This window comes from Oncorhynchus keta, chromosome 9, assembly GCF_023373465.1.
Source record: "Oncorhynchus keta strain PuntledgeMale-10-30-2019 chromosome 9, Oket_V2, whole genome shotgun sequence".
Classification (NCBI taxonomy): Eukaryota; Metazoa; Chordata; class Actinopteri; order Salmoniformes; family Salmonidae; genus Oncorhynchus; species Oncorhynchus keta.
The window spans coordinates 5,427,265-5,444,929 of record NC_068429.1 but is presented as its reverse complement, the minus strand read 5'-3'; the positions used below and the strand labels follow the sequence as shown (position 1 = coordinate 5,444,929).

Here is a 17,665-nt window from a genome sequence, read left to right as displayed (position 1 = left end):
CAAAGGCCCTTACTAATTTGGTCTGACCTTGAGACTTTTCGAGGTCATGATTAGGGTTAAATAGTGTCTCGTGTTCGGGGTATATATTTCACCGTACATTGAAATGAATGACCAATGTACAACAGGGAGAATTTTAAAGAGCAATGCCTTCAGTCACCATCCTGCATTGTTCAAAAGTTGTTCAGTGTCATACCAAATATCCATCATGGTTTTGGTTTCACAGACTCAAGGGTCCAAGAATTGAAGAAGAGGTGGCAAGGAGAAAGACAGGAGTTTTTGAAATTCCCTTGTATCCTTAAAAAGGATCCTGCAACGAATGTAAAAGGAAAGCAAGCCAGTGAAGTAAGTTATTTGTAGGGCATCTTTGTTATGAATTAAGCTATATAAAAACATGCTTCTGGTGGGGATTTCTTATATTGTCATTGAGTATGGGGCATCACCATTTTAAAATGCTTCATCACTTAGAAAACACATTTCCCCCCTTTTCAAATTAGGCCCAATACACACTTAATTTGTAGTCTTTGCTCACTCTGATTAGCGGCTTACTTAGCCAGGTTCACTAGATGTTACTGGTACATTTATGAGAAGAAGAAAAAAAATAAACCTGCACACTGCTCTTGCTACTATCACTGCTCTTTATTACGTTTAACGAAATATAACCATGTGCATTTCAGAAATATTCTTATAAAGTGTGAACAAAAAAAGTATTAAACACGTCTGTATAACGTGTATAGAAACGAACAGAAAGAAATACTCTATTCCAGGGGGACAGCTTCCATCCTGAGCCATTAAAAAGAGGACTTCCAAGAAGTCCGTTTTTCAGACTGAGCCGTATATGTCACTCCACAGAGGACTATCTAGACAAAGAAGCGGAGATGAGCAATAGGTTTCTAAGAAGAGGCTACTCTCCACAATGTGTGAATGAAGCTCTTCATTTGGCATTAGGGAAAACACAAGATGTACTGATACAAAAGAATACCCACTAAAGCTAAAGAACACGCTGTATTGTTGATTTGATTTTGTTCACGACCCCATACACTTTGAACTCACGTAAAGTGGGAGATGCTGTCAATAAACCCTGGTATGTTTTATCATCGGACCCAGTTTTGCCAGCTGAATTTAAGAATCCACAATTTATTGTACGTATAAGTGGTCGCAATTTACGCAATAAATTGGTCCATGCCAACTGCCAGCCACCAGAGCTCTTTCAGTGGTAGCTATAAATGCAGAGGTCGCGCACAGTGCATACAATAGATGCAGTGGTACTCCCACAGAGCAGTGAAATACATTTCTACCTTTAGTGGTAAAGAAAGTTACTAACCAGTGGTGATAACACTCTGAGTTAAAGGGAATGTTTTGATACCCTCCAGACATTATTTCAGAGCAGTGATGAAACTAACCAGTGGTACTAAACAGAGCAGTGATACTAACCAGAGCAGTTCCCAATGATACTAACCAGTGGTTTTAATAATAATATAATAATAATATATGCCATTTATATTTGCTGACGACTCCAACCCCATTCGATACATTTTATCAAAGCTGACTTACAGTCATGTGATACTAACCAGAGCAGTACATTCTAACCAGTATGAGCAGTGGTCCCAGAGCAGAAAGTGGTCTAACCAGTGGTACTAACCAGAGCAGTGATACGAACCAGAGCAGTGGTACTAACCAGAGCAGTGGTACTAACCAGTGGTACTAACCAGAGCAGTGGTACTAACCAGAGCAGTCGTACTAACCAGTGGTACTAACCAGAGCAGTGGTACTAACCAGTGGTACTAACCAGAGCAGTGGTACTAACCAGTGGTATTAACCAGAGCAGTGGTACTAACCAGTGGTACTAACCAGTGATACTAACCAGAGCAGTGGTACTAACCAGAGCAGTGCTACTAACCAGAGCAGTGGTACTAACCAGAGCAGTGGTACTAACCAGAGCAGTGATACTAACCAGAGCAGTGATACTAACCAGAGCAGTGATACTAGCCAGAGCAGTGATACTAGCCAGAGCAGTGATACTAGCAGTGATATTAGCCAGAGCAGTGATTCTAGCCAGAGCAGTGATACTAGCAGTGGTACTAACCAGAGCTGTGATACTAGCAGTGGTACTAACCAGAGCAGTGATACTAGCAGTGGTACTAACCAGAGCAGTGATTCTAGCCAGAGCAGCGATACTAGCAGTAGTACTAACCAGAGCTGTGATACTATCCAGAGCAGTGGTACTAACCAGAGCAGTGGTACTAACCAGAGCAGTGATACTAACCAGAGCAGTGGTACTATCCAGAGCAGTGGTACTAACCAGAGCAGTGGTACTATCCAGAGCAGCGATACTAGCAGTGATACTACCCAGAGCAGCGATACTAGCAGTGACACTAGCCAGCGCAGTGGTACTAGCAGTGGTACTAACCAGAGCAGTGATTCTAGCCAGAGCAGTGATACTAGCAGTGGTACTAACCAGAGCAGTGGTACTAGCAGTGGTACTAACCAGAGCAGTGATACTAGCAGTGATTCTAGCCAGAGCAGTGATTCTAGCCAGAGCAGTGATACTAGCAGTGGTACTAACCAGAGCAGTGATACTAGCAGTGGTACTAACCAGAGCAGTGATACTAGGACAGAGCAGTGATACTAGACAGAGCAGTGATACTAGACAGAACAGTGATACTAGCAGAACAGTGATACTAGCAGTGGTACTAACCAGAGCAGTGATACTAGCAGTGGTACTAACCAGAGCAGTGATACTAGCAGTGATTCTAGACAGAACAGTGATACTAGGACAGAACAGTGATACTAACCAGAACAGTGATACTAGACAGAACAGTGATACTAGACAGAACAGTGATACTAGACAGAACAGTGATACTAGACAGAGCAGTGATACTAACCAGAACAGTGATACTAGACAGAACAGTGATACTAGACAGAACAGTGATACTAGACAGAGCAGTGATACTAGACAGAACAGTGATACTAGACAGAGCAGTGATACTAACCAGAACAGTGATACTAGACAGAACAGTGATACTAGACAGAGCAGTGATACTAACCAGAACAGTGATACTAACCAGAGCAGTGATACTAGCAGTGATACTAGACAGTGGTGATACTAGCCAGAGCAGTGATTGACAGAGCAGCCAGAGCAGTGGTACTAGCAGTGATACTAATCAGAGCAGTGATTTCTAGCCAGAGCAGTGATTCTAGCAGTAGTACAGAGCAGTGATTCTAGCCAGAGCAGTGATTAGTACTAGCCAGAGCTGTGATACTATCCAGAGCAGTGGTACTAGAGCAGTGGTACTAACCAGAGCAGTGATACTAACCAGAGCAGTGGTACTATCCATACCAGAGCAGTGATACTAGCAGTGATATCTAGCCAGAGCAGTGATGATCTAGCCAGAGCAGTGATACTAGCAGTGGTACTAACCAGAGCCAGAGAGCAGTGATACTAGCAGTGGTACTAACCAGAGCAGTGGTACTAGCAGTGGTACTAACCAGAGCAGTGATACTAGCAGTGATTCTAGCCAGAGCAGTGATTCTAGCCAGAGCAGTGATACTAGCAGTGGTACTAACCAGAGCAGTGATACTAGCAGTGGTACTAACCAGAGCAGTGATACTAGCAGTGATTCTAGACAGAACAGTGATACTAGGACAGAACAGTGATACTAACCAGAACAGTGATACTAGACAGAACAGTGATACTAGACAGAACAGTGATACTAGACAGAACAGTGATACTAGACAGAGCAGTGATACTAGACAGAACAGTGATACTAGACAGAACAGTGATACTAGACAGAACAGTGATACTAGACAGAACAGTGATACTAGACAGAGCAGTGATACTAACCAGAACAGTGATACTAGACAGAACAGTGATACTAGACAGAGCAGTGATACTAACCAGAACAGTGATACTAGACAGAACAGTGATACTAACCAGAGCAGTGATACTAACCAGAGCAGTGATACTAGACAGAGCAGTGATACTAACCAGAACAGTGATACTAGACAGAGCAGTGATACTAACCAGAGCAGTGGTACTAACCAGAGCAGTGATACTAACCAGAGCAGTGGTACTATCCAGAGCAGTGGTACTAACCAGAGCAGTGATTCTAGCCAGAGCAGCGATACTAGCAGTAGTACTAACCAGAGCAGTGATTCTAGCCAGAGCAGCGATACTAGCAGTAGTACTAACCAGAGCTGTGATACTATCCAGAGCAGTGGTACTAACCAGAGCAGTGATACTAACCAGAGCAGTGGTACTATCCAGAGCAGTGGTACTAACCAGAGCAGTGGTACTATCCAGAGCAGCAATACTAGCAGTGATACTACCCAGAGCAGCGATACTAGCAGTGATACTAGCCAGCGCAGTGGTACTAGCAGTGGTACTAACCAGAGCAGTGATTCTAGCCAGAGCAGTGAGCAGTGGTACTAACCAGAGCAGTGGTACTAGCAGTGGTACTAACCAGAGCAGTGATACTAGCAGTGATTCTAGCCAGAGCAGTGATTCTAGCCAGAGCAGTGATACTAGCAGTGGTACTAACCAGAGCAGTGATACTAGCAGTGGTACTAACCAGAGCAGTGATACTAGCAGTGGTACTAACCAGAGCAGTGATACTAGGACAGAGCAGTGATACTAGACAGTGCAGTGATACTAGCAGTGGTACTAACCAGAGCAGTGATACTAGCAGTGGTACTAACCAGAGCAGTGATACTAGCAGTGGTACTAACCAGAGCAGTGATACTAGGACAGAGCAGTGATACTAGCAGTGGTACTAACCAGAGCAGTGATACTAGCAGTGGTACTAACCAGAGCAGTGATACTAGGACAGAGCAGTGATTCTAGCCAGAGCAGTGATACTAGCAGTGGTACTAACCAGAGCAGTGATACTAGCAGTGGTACTAACCAGAGCAGTGATACTAGGACAGAGCAGTGATACTAGACAGAACAGTGATACTAGACAGAACAGTGATACTAGACAGAACAGTGATACTAGACAGAGCGTCTGCTAAATGACTTAAATGTAAATGTAGACAGAGCAGTGATACTAGCAGTGGTACTAACCAGAGCAGTGATACTAGCAGTGATTCTAGACAGAACAGTGATACTAGGACAGAACAGTGATACTAACCAGAACAGTGATACTAGACAGAACAGTGATACTAGACAGAACAGTGATACTAGACAGAGCAGTGATTCTAGACAGAACAGTGATACTAGGACAGAACAGTGATACTAGACAGAACAGTGATACTAGACAGAACAGTGATACTAGACAGAACAGTGATACTAACCAGAACAGTGATACTAGACAGAACAGTGATACTAACCAGAACAGTGATACTAGACAGTGGATACTAGACAGAGCAGTGATACTAACCAGAACAGTGATACTAGACAGTGTGATACTAGACAGAGCAGTGATACTAGACAGAACAGTGATACTAGACAGAGCAGTGATACTAACCAGAACAGTGATACTAGACAGAACAGTGATACTAGACAGAACAGTGATACTAGACAGAGCAGTGATACTAACCAGAGCAGTGATACTAGACAGAACAGTATGCAGGGTTTTTTCTCATATTTTTCAACTGTTTCCATGCACCTGCAAAAAAAGATGGCTCAGATGTGTGACTGCCTTTTGAACTGATACCTTTATGAAAACTCTGTAAGCACTTGCTAATGTATTAAAACGTTGGTTGACTTTTTTCAAAATTTCAGTACAACGATGAAATGCCCCTGACATACTCCACGCTCTTTGAAAACACCATCTACATCGAAACATTCTTATTTTGCCTTGTTGTAGTGTATGGAATACTACATTTACCCATTTGGGTCACTGTAAGTACTTATTCTTAATGTATACAGTTTTGATGTTTTATTCATGATAACAGTTGGCTCGAAAAGGGGAACATGTATTTGACTGAAATTCTGAGTTTATTTCTGGTGGTTTTACAAAAAACTCTGATATGAAATACATACTTGATCTGGTGCGTCTTCTCTACTCTTCTTTTTGTGATACAGTTGTATGAGAAACTGCACAGGGGTAAAGTTGAGCCGCAGCCCACTGATCACACGACTGAAGACTTGGAAATGAACGAGACCCATACTTAAACTGTGAACTTCTCAACGTGGTCCAGTGTTGTTGTATTCATCGAGTTCGGATGAATTATGATATTCATTTATTATTCACAGCCACAGAGGCATTTTTCCATTGGAAGATTGGTTCTATAATATTTCAAGCGTTATTTAATTTTGTATTTATTAAAAATGGAAGCAACTTTTGAATTTTGTAATTGTCACATGCACAGGGTGTTAAACAGTACAGTGACATGCTTAACTTGCGAGCTATTTATATGATGCAATGGGTTGAATTACTAATGAAATAAGCATGAATCATATCTAGCCACATCTCTCCATCCATAAACCACAACATAATGGTACTTTCGTCATTTCAGGGTGGAACGAATCCACGTTAAATTTACTGCAACCAGTCACCATTCACGAACTATCCGGAAATTGTATTCACCGTACGCATGCGCACAAACCCCAACGAGGTCCGATTCATTTTCGTATTATTATTAGCTCGCTAGTAAATCCGTTAAAATACACACATTTGATACAATTTGTACGTGGGCATGGCAGAGGAGTTAACGAAAACCACAGGCGAACTCTCAGTGGGTAAGTTGATCACAAGTCTAGTTAATTTACAGCCCTTGTAGCAATGTTGAAAGCATGCGATGTGTTGCATCAGACCGGTGTTGCTAGCTAGCCTTCATAGCACAAGTGATGTATGTAAATCATTGCACAGCTCAAGCTTATCTTGACTGTCCAGTTAGCTAAAACAAGCTAGCTAAATTACTACACATCGGTGTGAGCTCTGCTTTAGTTTTTTAGTTTTTCCCCTGTACCCAAACATGTGGTGTCACGCTCCTGTTATCTAGCCAACGAGCATGTTGCCTAGCTAGCATAATCACTGCATTAGTTCGCTGAACTAACATATACATTCAGAATCAAGTGTTGAGTGTTCCCACTTCTTCCAGGTGAGTTGTATGTGTCTGACAAAGAAGGAAATGACCAGGATGGTGACGGAACAGAGAGGAAGCCTTTCAAGACCTCATTGAGGGTAAGAGGAATCAGTGTCGTTTTGTGTTTAATTATGACTCCATCCAACATAACTGATGTGTCTACGTATCTTTGAATCAAACACAGTTAAGTGCATTGCTATAACAACAACTATTTATTTTCAAAGGCTTTGACATTTGCTGGAAAGGAACCATTCCCAACCATCTATGTGGACTCTCAGAAGGAAGGAGAGGTACATAGTTAGAAGCATTTGGGGGAAAAAAGTCGTTTGGTTTCACTTTCATTTGGTCTCCCTGTTCTGATTTTGTCTCCCTGTTCTGATTTCGTCTCCCCGTTCTGATTTCGTCTCCCCTATTACTCCAGCGTTGGGCAGTGATCTCCAAGACGCAGATGAAAAATGTGATCAAGTTATTTGCTCGAGAGCAGATGAAGAGCGACTCCAAAGACAAAAAGGAGGTACGTGGGGAAATAGTCTGGGGCAAGTTTATCCCAAATAGAACTCTATTCCCTATATAGGAATCCTATTTCCTATACTTCTGGTCAAAAGTAGTGCTCTATGTAGGGAATAGGATGCCTTTTGGGATGCCACTATTACAATTATTCACACAGTCTTGTATTTGGCCATAAACAGTTGTGGCTATCGGTTAAAATATTCACAGGCAGCAGTAGCCCATGTGAGCTGCTGTTTATGTAAGTTATTTTCAACTTTTTGATTTAAAGGCAGAGGATTCTGAGAGACGAGAGAAGAACCTAGAAGAAGCTAAGAAAATCACCATTGAGAATGACTCCAGCCTTCCAAAGCCCAAAACGGTCAGATCCACTATATTCTCTTTAGTCAGTATCCTGTCTAACTCATCTCACTATGTTTTGTATTGTTTTAAAGGGATTTAAACAAAAACAAATACATGTTTTGAAATAAGGATCGCATGTTTATCTTCCATTGTGTTGAAATATAGAAATGTAATCAAACTTTTCCCAACAGGTCAAAATCTATCAGCTGGAGCCTCTCCGAGGGGAGAGAGTGAAGGTGTTTGGTTGGGTGCACCGAATGAGAAAACAAGGTGAGGATTGTAGAACGTTGGTTAATGTGTGTCTAATGTCAGCATGCCACAGCACTGTAACTAGCTGATAACATGCAGGTTGTTGTTTAACAGTATAGTCTCAGGATTGTAATGCAGGGTGTTTTTGTCCAGCCTTTTATGTCCAGCAATGAAAATTCCCCCCAAAAACTAACTGTGGGGGGATGAGAGGAGAGGGGCAGCTGTATGAGAGGAGAGGGGCAGCTGTATGAGAGGAGAGGGGCAGCTGTATGAGAGGAGGGGGCAGCTGGATGAGAGGGAGAGGGGCAGCTGGATGAGAGGGAGAGGGGCAGCTGGATGAGAGGGGGCGGGGCAGCTGGATGAGAGGGAGAAGGGCAGCTGGATGAGAGTAGAGGGGCAGCTGGATGAGAGGGGGGCTTACATGGCTCATAGTGGATTTATTATTCTCTTTATTTTCTATTTTACCCGGTAAGTTGACTGAACACATTGTCATTCTCTTGCTAGGAAAGAACCTGCTGTTCATTGTGCTGAGGGATGGAACTGGTTTCCTGCAGTGTGTTCTCAACAATAAATTGGTAAAAAAATATATATGTTTTGTTGTCTTAAATGTGTTAATTTATTTTATTTTTTTGTTACAAAATGGAATAATATGCTTTCTTTTATTTGTTGTTATTTGTCAAACTTCTTTTTTTTTTGTCTCCATTATAGTGTCAGTGCTACAATGCCCTGGTGCTGTCCACTGAAAGCACAGTGGCTCTGTATGGGACAGTGGAGAAAGTACCTGAGGGAAAGCAGGTACAGATTCTACACTTACTTTAATTACCCTGATTAAACTGTCATGTTTTCACTCAAACCTTCTTCTTTTTTTTGACCAAGACTAGGCCCAATCTGGTTCGGGGGAAACTGTCCCTTTTTAACTGTAATTAGATGGTTTGTTATTTTATTATTAGAGCTATGACTGACTAGGATGTCCTCTCTTCCTCCTTCTCCAGGCCCCTGGTGGTCATGAGCTGCACTGTGACTTCTGGGAGCTGGTGGGTCTGGCGCCGGCTGGAGGAGCTGACAACCTGCTGAATGAGGAGTCTGATGTGGACGTTCAGCTCAACAACAGACACATGATGATCCGTGGGGAGAACGTGTCCAAGATCCTCCGGGTCCGTTCCACTGTCACACAGTGCTTCAGGGATCACTTCTTCGCCCGCGGATACTATGAGGTAACAATATGTTGAGAAGGATTATTACCACAGCAGGCAAGGTACTTGGAGTCAAACAGACAGGCCTGGATGAGATCTTTAAGGTCAGGGCCCTCCCCAAGGTACTTGGAGTCAAACAGACAGGCCTGGATGAGATCTTTAAGGTCAGGGCCCTCCCCAAGGTACTTGGAGTCAAACAGACAGGCCTGGATGAGATCTTCAAGGTCAGGACCCTCCGTAAGGCTCACAAAATACTATTGACCCCTCAGCATGAAAAACACAACTAGACAATCATCTGTGCCAGATGTGATATCCCTCCGAAATAGCTTGGGCTAATGTTCCTATCGACTCCGTAAGGCCAGCAAGCTAGTCTTTATATATATATATATATATTGGTATGTAACTGTTATGAAAGTTGTATTGTCAATTTTGTTTTTGTATTTATAAATGCCACTTTAAATGTGTTCATGACACTGCAACAAAATGTCCCCATGGGGACGATAAAGTCAGTAGGTAAGAGTGGGTTCACTGTACAAACGTCCTCTGATTGAGCTCTTTGAAGCATAAAACCACCTAAATAAATTGAATTAATATTTTCTAGTATTATTTTTTTGTCAGTTGATGACAATTCTCCCCGATCCGGGATGGGTAGTTCCAAGATTTAACTGCCCCGGACCAAGAAAAACATTAAATTAAGATTTTTCTCTTCAGAATCAAGTTTCCATCTCTACCGATGGTTTTGTCACAGGCCTACTCTGGTTTTGTCACAGGCCTACTCTGGTTTTGTCACAGGCCTACTCTGGTTTTGTCACAGGCCTACTCTGGTTTTGTCACAGGCCTACTCTGGTTTTGTCACAGGCCTACTCTGGTTTTGTCACGGGCCTACTCTGGTTTTGTCACGGGCCTACTCTGGTTTTGTCACGGGCCTACTCTGGTTTTGTCACGGGCCTACTCTGGTTTTGTCACGGGCCTACTCTGGTTTTGTCACGGGCCTACTCTGGTTTTGTCACGGGCCTACTCTGGTTTTGTCACGGGCCTACTCTGGTTTTGTCACGGGCCTACTCTGGTCTTGTCACGGGCCTACTCTGGTCTTGTCACGGGCCTACTCTGGTCTTGTCACGGGCCTACTCTGGTCTTGTCGCGGGCCTACTCTGGTCTTGTCGCGGGCCTACTCTGGTTTTGTCACGGGCCTACTCTGGTCTTGTCGCGGGCCTACTCTGGTCTTGTCGGGGCCTACTCTGGTCTTGTCGCAGGCCTACTCTGGTCTTGTCGCAGGCCTACTCTGGTCTTGTCGCAGGCCTACTCTGGTCTTGTCGCAGGCCTACTCTGGTCTTGTCGCAGGCCTACTCTGGTCTTGTCGCAGGCCTACTCTGGTCTTGTCGCAGGCCTACTCTGGTCTTGTCGCAGGCCTACTCTGGTCTTGTCGCAGGCCTACTCTGGTCTTGTCGCAGGCCTACTCTGGTCTTGTCGCAGGCCTACTCTGGTCTTGTCGCAGGCCTACTCTGGTCTTGTCGCAGGCCTACTCTGGTCTTGTCGCAGGCCTACTCTGGTCTTGTCGCAGGCCTACTCTGGTCTTGTCGCAGGCCTACTCTGGTCTTGTCGCAGGCCTACTCTGGTCTTGTCGCAGGCCTACTCTGGTCTTGTCGCAGGCCTACTCTGGTCTTGTCGCAGGCCTACTCTGGTCTTGTCGCAGGCCTACTCTGGTCTTGTCGCAGGCCTACTCTGGTCATGTCGCAGGCCTACTCTGGTCTTGTCGCAGGCCTACTCTGGTCTTGTCGCAGGCCTACTCTGGTCTTGTCGCAGGCCTACTCTGGTCTTGTCGCAGGCCTACTCTGGTCTTGTCGCAGGCCTACTCTGGTCTTGTCGCAGGCCTACTCTGGTCTTGTCGCAGGCCTACTCTGGTCTTGTCGCAGGCCTACTCTGGTCTTGTCGCAGGCCTACTCTGGTCTTGTCGCAGGCCTACTCTGGTCTTGTCGCAGGCCTACTCTGGTCTTGTCGCAGGCCTACTCTGGTCTTGTCACGGGCCTACTCTGGTCTTGTCACGGGCCTAGTCTGGTTTTGACACGGGCCTAGTCTGGTTTTGACACGGGAGCTCCAGACAACAGCTGGCAGATACAGTGCAGGAAGGCTAGTCTACATGATGACATTATGGATAAGAGAGAGAGTGGTTTTATTTGTCAAAACAGCAGTCAATCATCATGTCACCAGAATTAGACCCTCTATTTATTGGAAAGGAGCATCAAGATCACTGCACTTTCACCACCCTGTGACGTTTCTAAATTATTTATTCTGTAGCCTAATAAACTGCAGGGTTTCCCTGAGTCCTAGTGGGAGGATCACACGCCATATCATTGCGTGACTCAAGTTTACGTTGTTTTAATGGTTCATTTCAGCATAAAAACGTTTCCACTTCAATTTCTCACAAAATTAATTTTACAGACACAAAAAGATCCCACCATGTCAAACTAACAAATGATCTGTTTGGATTTATAAAATTGTACTGAAACTACCTTCTTCCATCACAACTGTTGCGTTTTATTTAATGTGATGTGACTTGATTCACAAAGTGGATGGAAACGTGGTTAGTGATTAAAAGCTTTGAACCTTGAATTGTATATTTTCAGCCTTGTATGTCGACACTTCTTCTTGTCTAAATCTGTGGTTTTTGTATTTGTTCCCCCACAGATCACCCCACCCACCCTGGTGCAGACCCAGGTGGAGGGAGGTTCCACCCTGTTCAACCTGAACTACTTTGGGGAGGAGGCTTTCCTGACCCAGTCCTCTCAGCTCTACCTGGAGACGTGTATCCCTGCTCTGGGAGACACCTTCTGTATCGCTCAGTCCTACCGCGCAGAGCAGTCCCGCACCCGCAGGCACCTGTCTGAGTGAGTACTGTTTTCCTTTGCTGTTTCATATTAGAGTCATTCTGATAGCAAAACATGACCTTAGGAAACCCTCTCTTTCTATTGACCTTATATTTATACAGGTTAGTTTCACTGATGACTTATTCTTCAACAGACACTTTCTAGTGTTTAAAACCCTTCTTTTCAATTTTCACCTAAAATGACATGCCCAAATCGAACTGCCTGTAGCTCAGGACCTGAAGCAAGGATATGCATATTCTCAATACCATTTGAAAGGAAACACTTTGAAGTTTGTGGAAATGTTAAATGAATGTAGGAGAATTATAACACATTAGATCTGATAAAAGTTCATGCAAAGAAAAAAAACGTTTTTTTTGTACCATCTTTTAAAATGCAAGAGAAAAGCCATAATGTATTATTCCAGCCCAGGTGCAATTTAGATTTTGGCCACTAGAGGGCAGCAGTGTACGTGCAAAGTTTTTTTTTACTGATCCAATGAACCATTGCATATCTGTTCAAAATGTTGTATCAAGACTGCCCAACTGTGCCTAATTGGTTTATTAATACATTTTCTAGTTCATAATTGTTCACTCCCCTCAAACAATAGCATGGTATTCTTTCACTGTAAAAGCTACTGTTAATTGGACAGTGCAGTTAGATTAACAAGAATTTAAGCTTTCTGCCCATGTCAGACATGTCTATGTCCTGGGATTTTTTGGTTTGTTGTTACTGACAACCTCATGCTAATCACATTAGCCTACGTTAGCTCAACCGTCTCGTGGGGGACACACCGATCCCTTAGCGGTTAACAAGGGTTATGTAGTTACACTATGTGCCCTCCCTCTGTAGGTACACTCACATAGAGGCAGAGTGCCCCTTCATGACCTATGAGGACCTACTGAGCAGACTGGAGGATCTGGTGTGTGATGTGGTGGACAGAGTCCTGAAGTCTCCTGCTGCTTCTCTACTCTACCAAGTCAACCCTGTACGTCTGATGTGTTATTGGCAGCTATTAGTCCCCCCCCCCCCTTTTCTCTGTCTCCAGCTGTCTGTCTGTCTCCAGCTGTCTGTCTGTCTCCAGCTGTCTGTCTGTCTCCAGCTGTCTGTCTGTCTCCAGCTGTCTGTCTGTCTCCAGCTGTCTGTCTGTCTCCAGCTGTCTGTCTGTCTCCAGCTGTCTGTCTGTCTCCAGCTGTCTGTCTGTCTCTCGTAGTCTTGTTCACTGAGATGGATATATTCTTATAAAGGTTTATCTTGAAATAATGTTTCCTTTTTTGAGATTCAAGTTTCCTTGATCTTTTAGAATCCTGGTATTGTGGTGAAAGGCTAAACACGAGGATAGCACAGTGCAAATGTGGGCCCTGAAAGACATCCTCATTGTTGTCCCTGCTGTCTTTTTCCTTTCCGTCTTCCCCAGGACTTCAAGCCCCCCAAGAGGCCCTTCAAGAGGATGAACTACTCTGAGGCCATCATCTGGCTGAAGGAGCATGACATCAAAAAGGATGATGGGACCTACTATGAGTTCGGAGAGGTACATTTGACTGAAATAAATTACATTTGATAAATGGTTTATGGTCGACAAGTACCACAGTCAATTATAATCACTCCTAATTACTATCTCCCTCAGAAATAATATTTGGACAGTGTCGATCTGTGGTTGTTTCAAGACTTTTAGGGCTGGTATCCAGGACAGATTTAGCCAAGTCCTGGACTACATATTACTTTCAATGGAGAATCTGTTGAACCAGCTTTTGAGTCCATAACTTAAATCTGTGTCCAGGAAACTGACGTGAAGAGGGCAACGGAATGTCCGCTCAGTGTTTAGCTCCACCACCAGTGTATTGTTCAGTGGATCTTATCTTCGTCCAGCTCCTGTTATTGTGACGTTATAAAACCACTCTCCCTCCTTGGTTTCAGGACATCCCAGAGGCCCCAGAGAGGCTGATGACTGATGCCATCGGTGAGACCATCCTGCTGTGCCGCTTCCCGGCTGAGATCAAGTCCTTCTACATGCAGCGCTGTCCTGAGGATCGACGCCTCACCGAGTCGGTGAGTCCCTGACCGGCAGAGATCTTACATCACAGAAACCATGACCTGAGAAACCACATCTCAGAGAAGCCATCATGAACCTTATCCAGGGCCTGATTCAAACATGTCTCTGGGTTCTGATCCAAGATCAGTTTTGTCCTATTAGATAAAAATGAATAAGAATATGGATGGGGGGGAGCTGATTCTAGATCAGTTTTGTCCTATTAGATAATAATGAATAAGAATATGGACAGGGGGGAGCTGATTCTAGATCAGTGTTGTCCTATTAGATAATGATGAATAAGAATATGGACAGGGGGGAGCTGATTCTAGATCAGGACTCCTTCTCTGAGAGGCTTTTTGAATATGGGCCCTGAAAGACATCCTCATTGTTGTCCCTGCTGTTCCTCTCCCCAGGTGGATGTGCTGATGCCTAACGTTGGAGAGATAGTTGGAGGGTCTATGAGGATCTGGGATGCTGAGGAACTGCTGGAGGGATACAAGAGGGAAGGCATTGACCCAACCCCTTACTACTGGTACACTGACCAGGTATGTACATCTACCCCTTACTACTGGTACACTGACCAGGTATATACATCTACCCCTTACTACTGGTACACTGACCAGGTATGTACATCTACCCCTTACTACTGGTACACTGACCAGGTATGTACATCTACCCCTCTACTACTGGTACACTGACCAGGTATGTACATCTACCCCTCTACTACTGGTACACTGACCAGGTATATACATCTACCCCTCTACTACTGGTACACTGACCAGGTATATACATCTACCCCTCTACTACTGGTACACTGACCAGGTATGTACATCTACCCCTTACTACTGGTACACTGACCAGGTATGTACATCTACCCCTTACTACTGGTACACTGACCAGGTATATACATCTACCCCTTACTACTGGTACACTGACCAGGTATGTACATCTACCCCTTACTACTGGTACACTGACCAGGTATGTACATCTACCCCTTACTACTGGTACACTGACCAGGTATGTACATCTACCCCTTACTACTGGTACACTGACCAGGTATGTACACCTACCCCTTACTACTGGTACACTGACCAGGTATGTACATCTACCCCTTACTACTGGTACACTGACCAGGTATGTACATCTACCCCTCTACTACTGGTACACTGACCAGGTATGTACATCTACCCCTTACTACTGGTACACTGACCAGGTATGTACATCTACCCCTTACTACTGGTACACTGACCAGGTATGTACATCTACCCCTTACTACTGGTACACTGACCAGGTATATACATCTACCCCTTACTCCTGGTACACTGACCAGGTATGTACATCTACCCCTCTACTACTGGTACACTGACCAGGTATATACATCTACCCCTCTACTACTGGTACACTGACCAGGTATATACATCTACCCCTCTACTACTGGTACACTGACCAGGTATGTACACCTACCCCTTACTACTGGTACACTGACCAGGTATATACATCTACCCCTTACTACTGGTACACTGACCAGGTATGTACACCTACCCCTTACTACTGGTACACTGACCAGGTATGTACACCTACCCCTTACTACTGGTACACTGACCAGGTATATACATCTACCCCTTACTACTGGTACACTGACCAGGTATGCACATCTACCCCTTACTACTGGTACACTGACCAGGTATATACATCTACCCCTCTACTACTGGTACACTGACCAGGTATATACATCTACCCTCTACTACTGGTACACTGACCAGGTATGTACATCTACCCCTCTACTACTGGTACACTGACCAGGTATGTACATCTACCCCTTACTACTGGTACACTGACCAGGTATGTACATCTACCCCTTACTACTGGTACACTGACCAGGTATGTACATCTACCCCTTACTACTGGTACACTGACCAGGTATGTACATCTACCCCTTACTACTGGTACACTGACCAGGTATATACATCTACCCCTTACTACTGGTACACTGACCAGGTATATACATCTACCCCTTACTACTGGTACACTGACCAGGTATGTACATCTACCCCTTACTACTGGTACACTGACCAGGTATATACATCTACCCCTTACTACTGGTACACTGACCAGGTATATACATCTACCCCTTACTACTGGTACACTGACCAGGTATATACATCTACCCCTTACTACTGGTACACTGACCAGGTATATACATCTACCCCTTACTACTGGTACACTGACCAGGTATATACATCTACCCCTTAATACTGGTACACTGACCAGGTATGTACATCTACCCTCTAATACTGGTACAATGACCCGGTATGTACTCAGCCAGGAAAAGAGAATCTGACCTGTAGCTCTTATTAATTTAAGCAATAAAACACAAGGGGGCTCTGCTTCATTGTGATGTTAGTATGGCTGCTGGGGTCATAGGTTAGACACCCTAGTGTTTCCCGGAACTAACTGTTTTATGAACAGAGAATCTGTTAGACTATTTTGATGGTGTGTTGCCTTAATAATGTCAACATTGTGTCTTCTAGAGGAAGTATGGTACCTGTCCCCACGGTGGCTACGGGCTCGGCCTGGAGAGGTTCCTAACCTGGCTGCTGAACAGACACCACATCAGAGACGTGTGTCTCTACCCTCGCTTCATCCAGCGCTGTCGACCCTAAACTAAACAACTACCCTGCCCCCTGCTGGAGATGGATCACACTGCGCGTCAAGAGACCAAGATGTTCATCCCAAATGGCAACCTATTCCCTATATAGGGCTATTTGTTTTTTTTACCAGAGCACTATCCCTGTATAGGGCCCTTATTTTTGACCAGGACCAAAGGTAGTGCACTATATAGAGAATAGAGCTCCGTTTTGGGACGAAGCCCATCTTACTGCTTTGCAAAAGGCCAACATACAAGGCTCGAGATCGAAGACAAGAACAATTAATTACAGTAACAAATCCCTGCAAATGTAAGATTTGAAATGTGTTTTCAAACAAGAAATTCATGCTGTCTAGCTAATACTATTTGTCTGCCAATAAATGTATACTGCATACGCTACAATATCTATCTGGAATGTTCTGTGGAGACACGCATTCTGTTTCATCTCTTGTGTATTGTGGCAAATGACTGGTTCACTGCTGTTACAATAATCCTGTTAAACATAAAGTCAAAAACAAGGGTTAGAATTTGGCAGATATTTTCTTGAGTAACTTCCTTCTCTAGACGTAAAACCACCAAAAACACATACACAGTGAGTTTTGTATGTGTGTGTGTGTGTGTGTATACATACATACATACATACATACATACATACATACATACATACATACATACATACATACATACAAAACTCACTGTGTATGTGTTTTATGGAACAGAATAGCACCTAAAGTTACTGGGACACTCTACTTCCTGGATGACCAGGCTATGGAGTGCACAGCTTCCTAAGGCTAGGGAGTGCACCACT

At 44.1% G+C, this 17,665-nt stretch overlaps 1 protein-coding gene across 2 annotated transcripts; it reads left to right on the top strand.

Moving 5' to 3' along the window:
- The first annotated feature begins 6,496 nt into the window (after nucleotides 1-6,496).
- LOC118374675 (asparagine--tRNA ligase, cytoplasmic-like) lies at nucleotides 6,497-17,263 on the top strand. Of its 2 annotated transcripts, XM_052524917.1 has the most exons (16): nucleotides 6,497-6,679; nucleotides 7,042-7,124; nucleotides 7,251-7,316; nucleotides 7,448-7,540; nucleotides 7,805-7,894; nucleotides 8,067-8,145; nucleotides 8,629-8,699; nucleotides 8,833-8,919; nucleotides 9,117-9,338; nucleotides 12,003-12,202; nucleotides 13,031-13,166; nucleotides 13,596-13,709; nucleotides 14,096-14,227; nucleotides 14,624-14,794; nucleotides 15,385-15,423; nucleotides 16,742-17,263. In XM_052524917.1, exons 1-16 carry the CDS (start codon nucleotides 6,637-6,639, stop codon nucleotides 16,871-16,873), a joined length of 1,758 nt encoding a protein of 585 aa, XP_052380877.1. In that variant the 5' UTR covers nucleotides 6,497-6,636; the 3' UTR covers nucleotides 16,874-17,263. The 2 variants fall into 2 exon arrangements, with proteins under 2 accessions (XP_052380877.1, XP_052380878.1); XM_052524918.1 differs by lacking the exon at nucleotides 15,385-15,423 and having other exon boundaries at nucleotides 6,499-6,679; nucleotides 14,624-14,755.
- The last annotated feature ends 402 nt before the right edge of the window (nucleotides 17,264-17,665 follow it).

Excerpts from the sequence above, each read along its gene's own strand:
- LOC118374675 (XM_052524917.1), top strand. The coding sequence starts at position 6,637 with ATGGCAGAGGAGTTAACGAAAACCACAGGCGAACTCTCAGTGG. Across the intron at positions 7,317-7,447 it reads ACTCTCAGAAGGAAGGAGAG|CGTTGGGCAGTGATCTCCAA; the intron begins GTACATAGTTAG and ends CTATTACTCCAG. Across the intron at positions 9,339-12,002 it reads TCGCCCGCGGATACTATGAG|ATCACCCCACCCACCCTGGT; the intron begins GTAACAATATGT and ends GTTCCCCCACAG.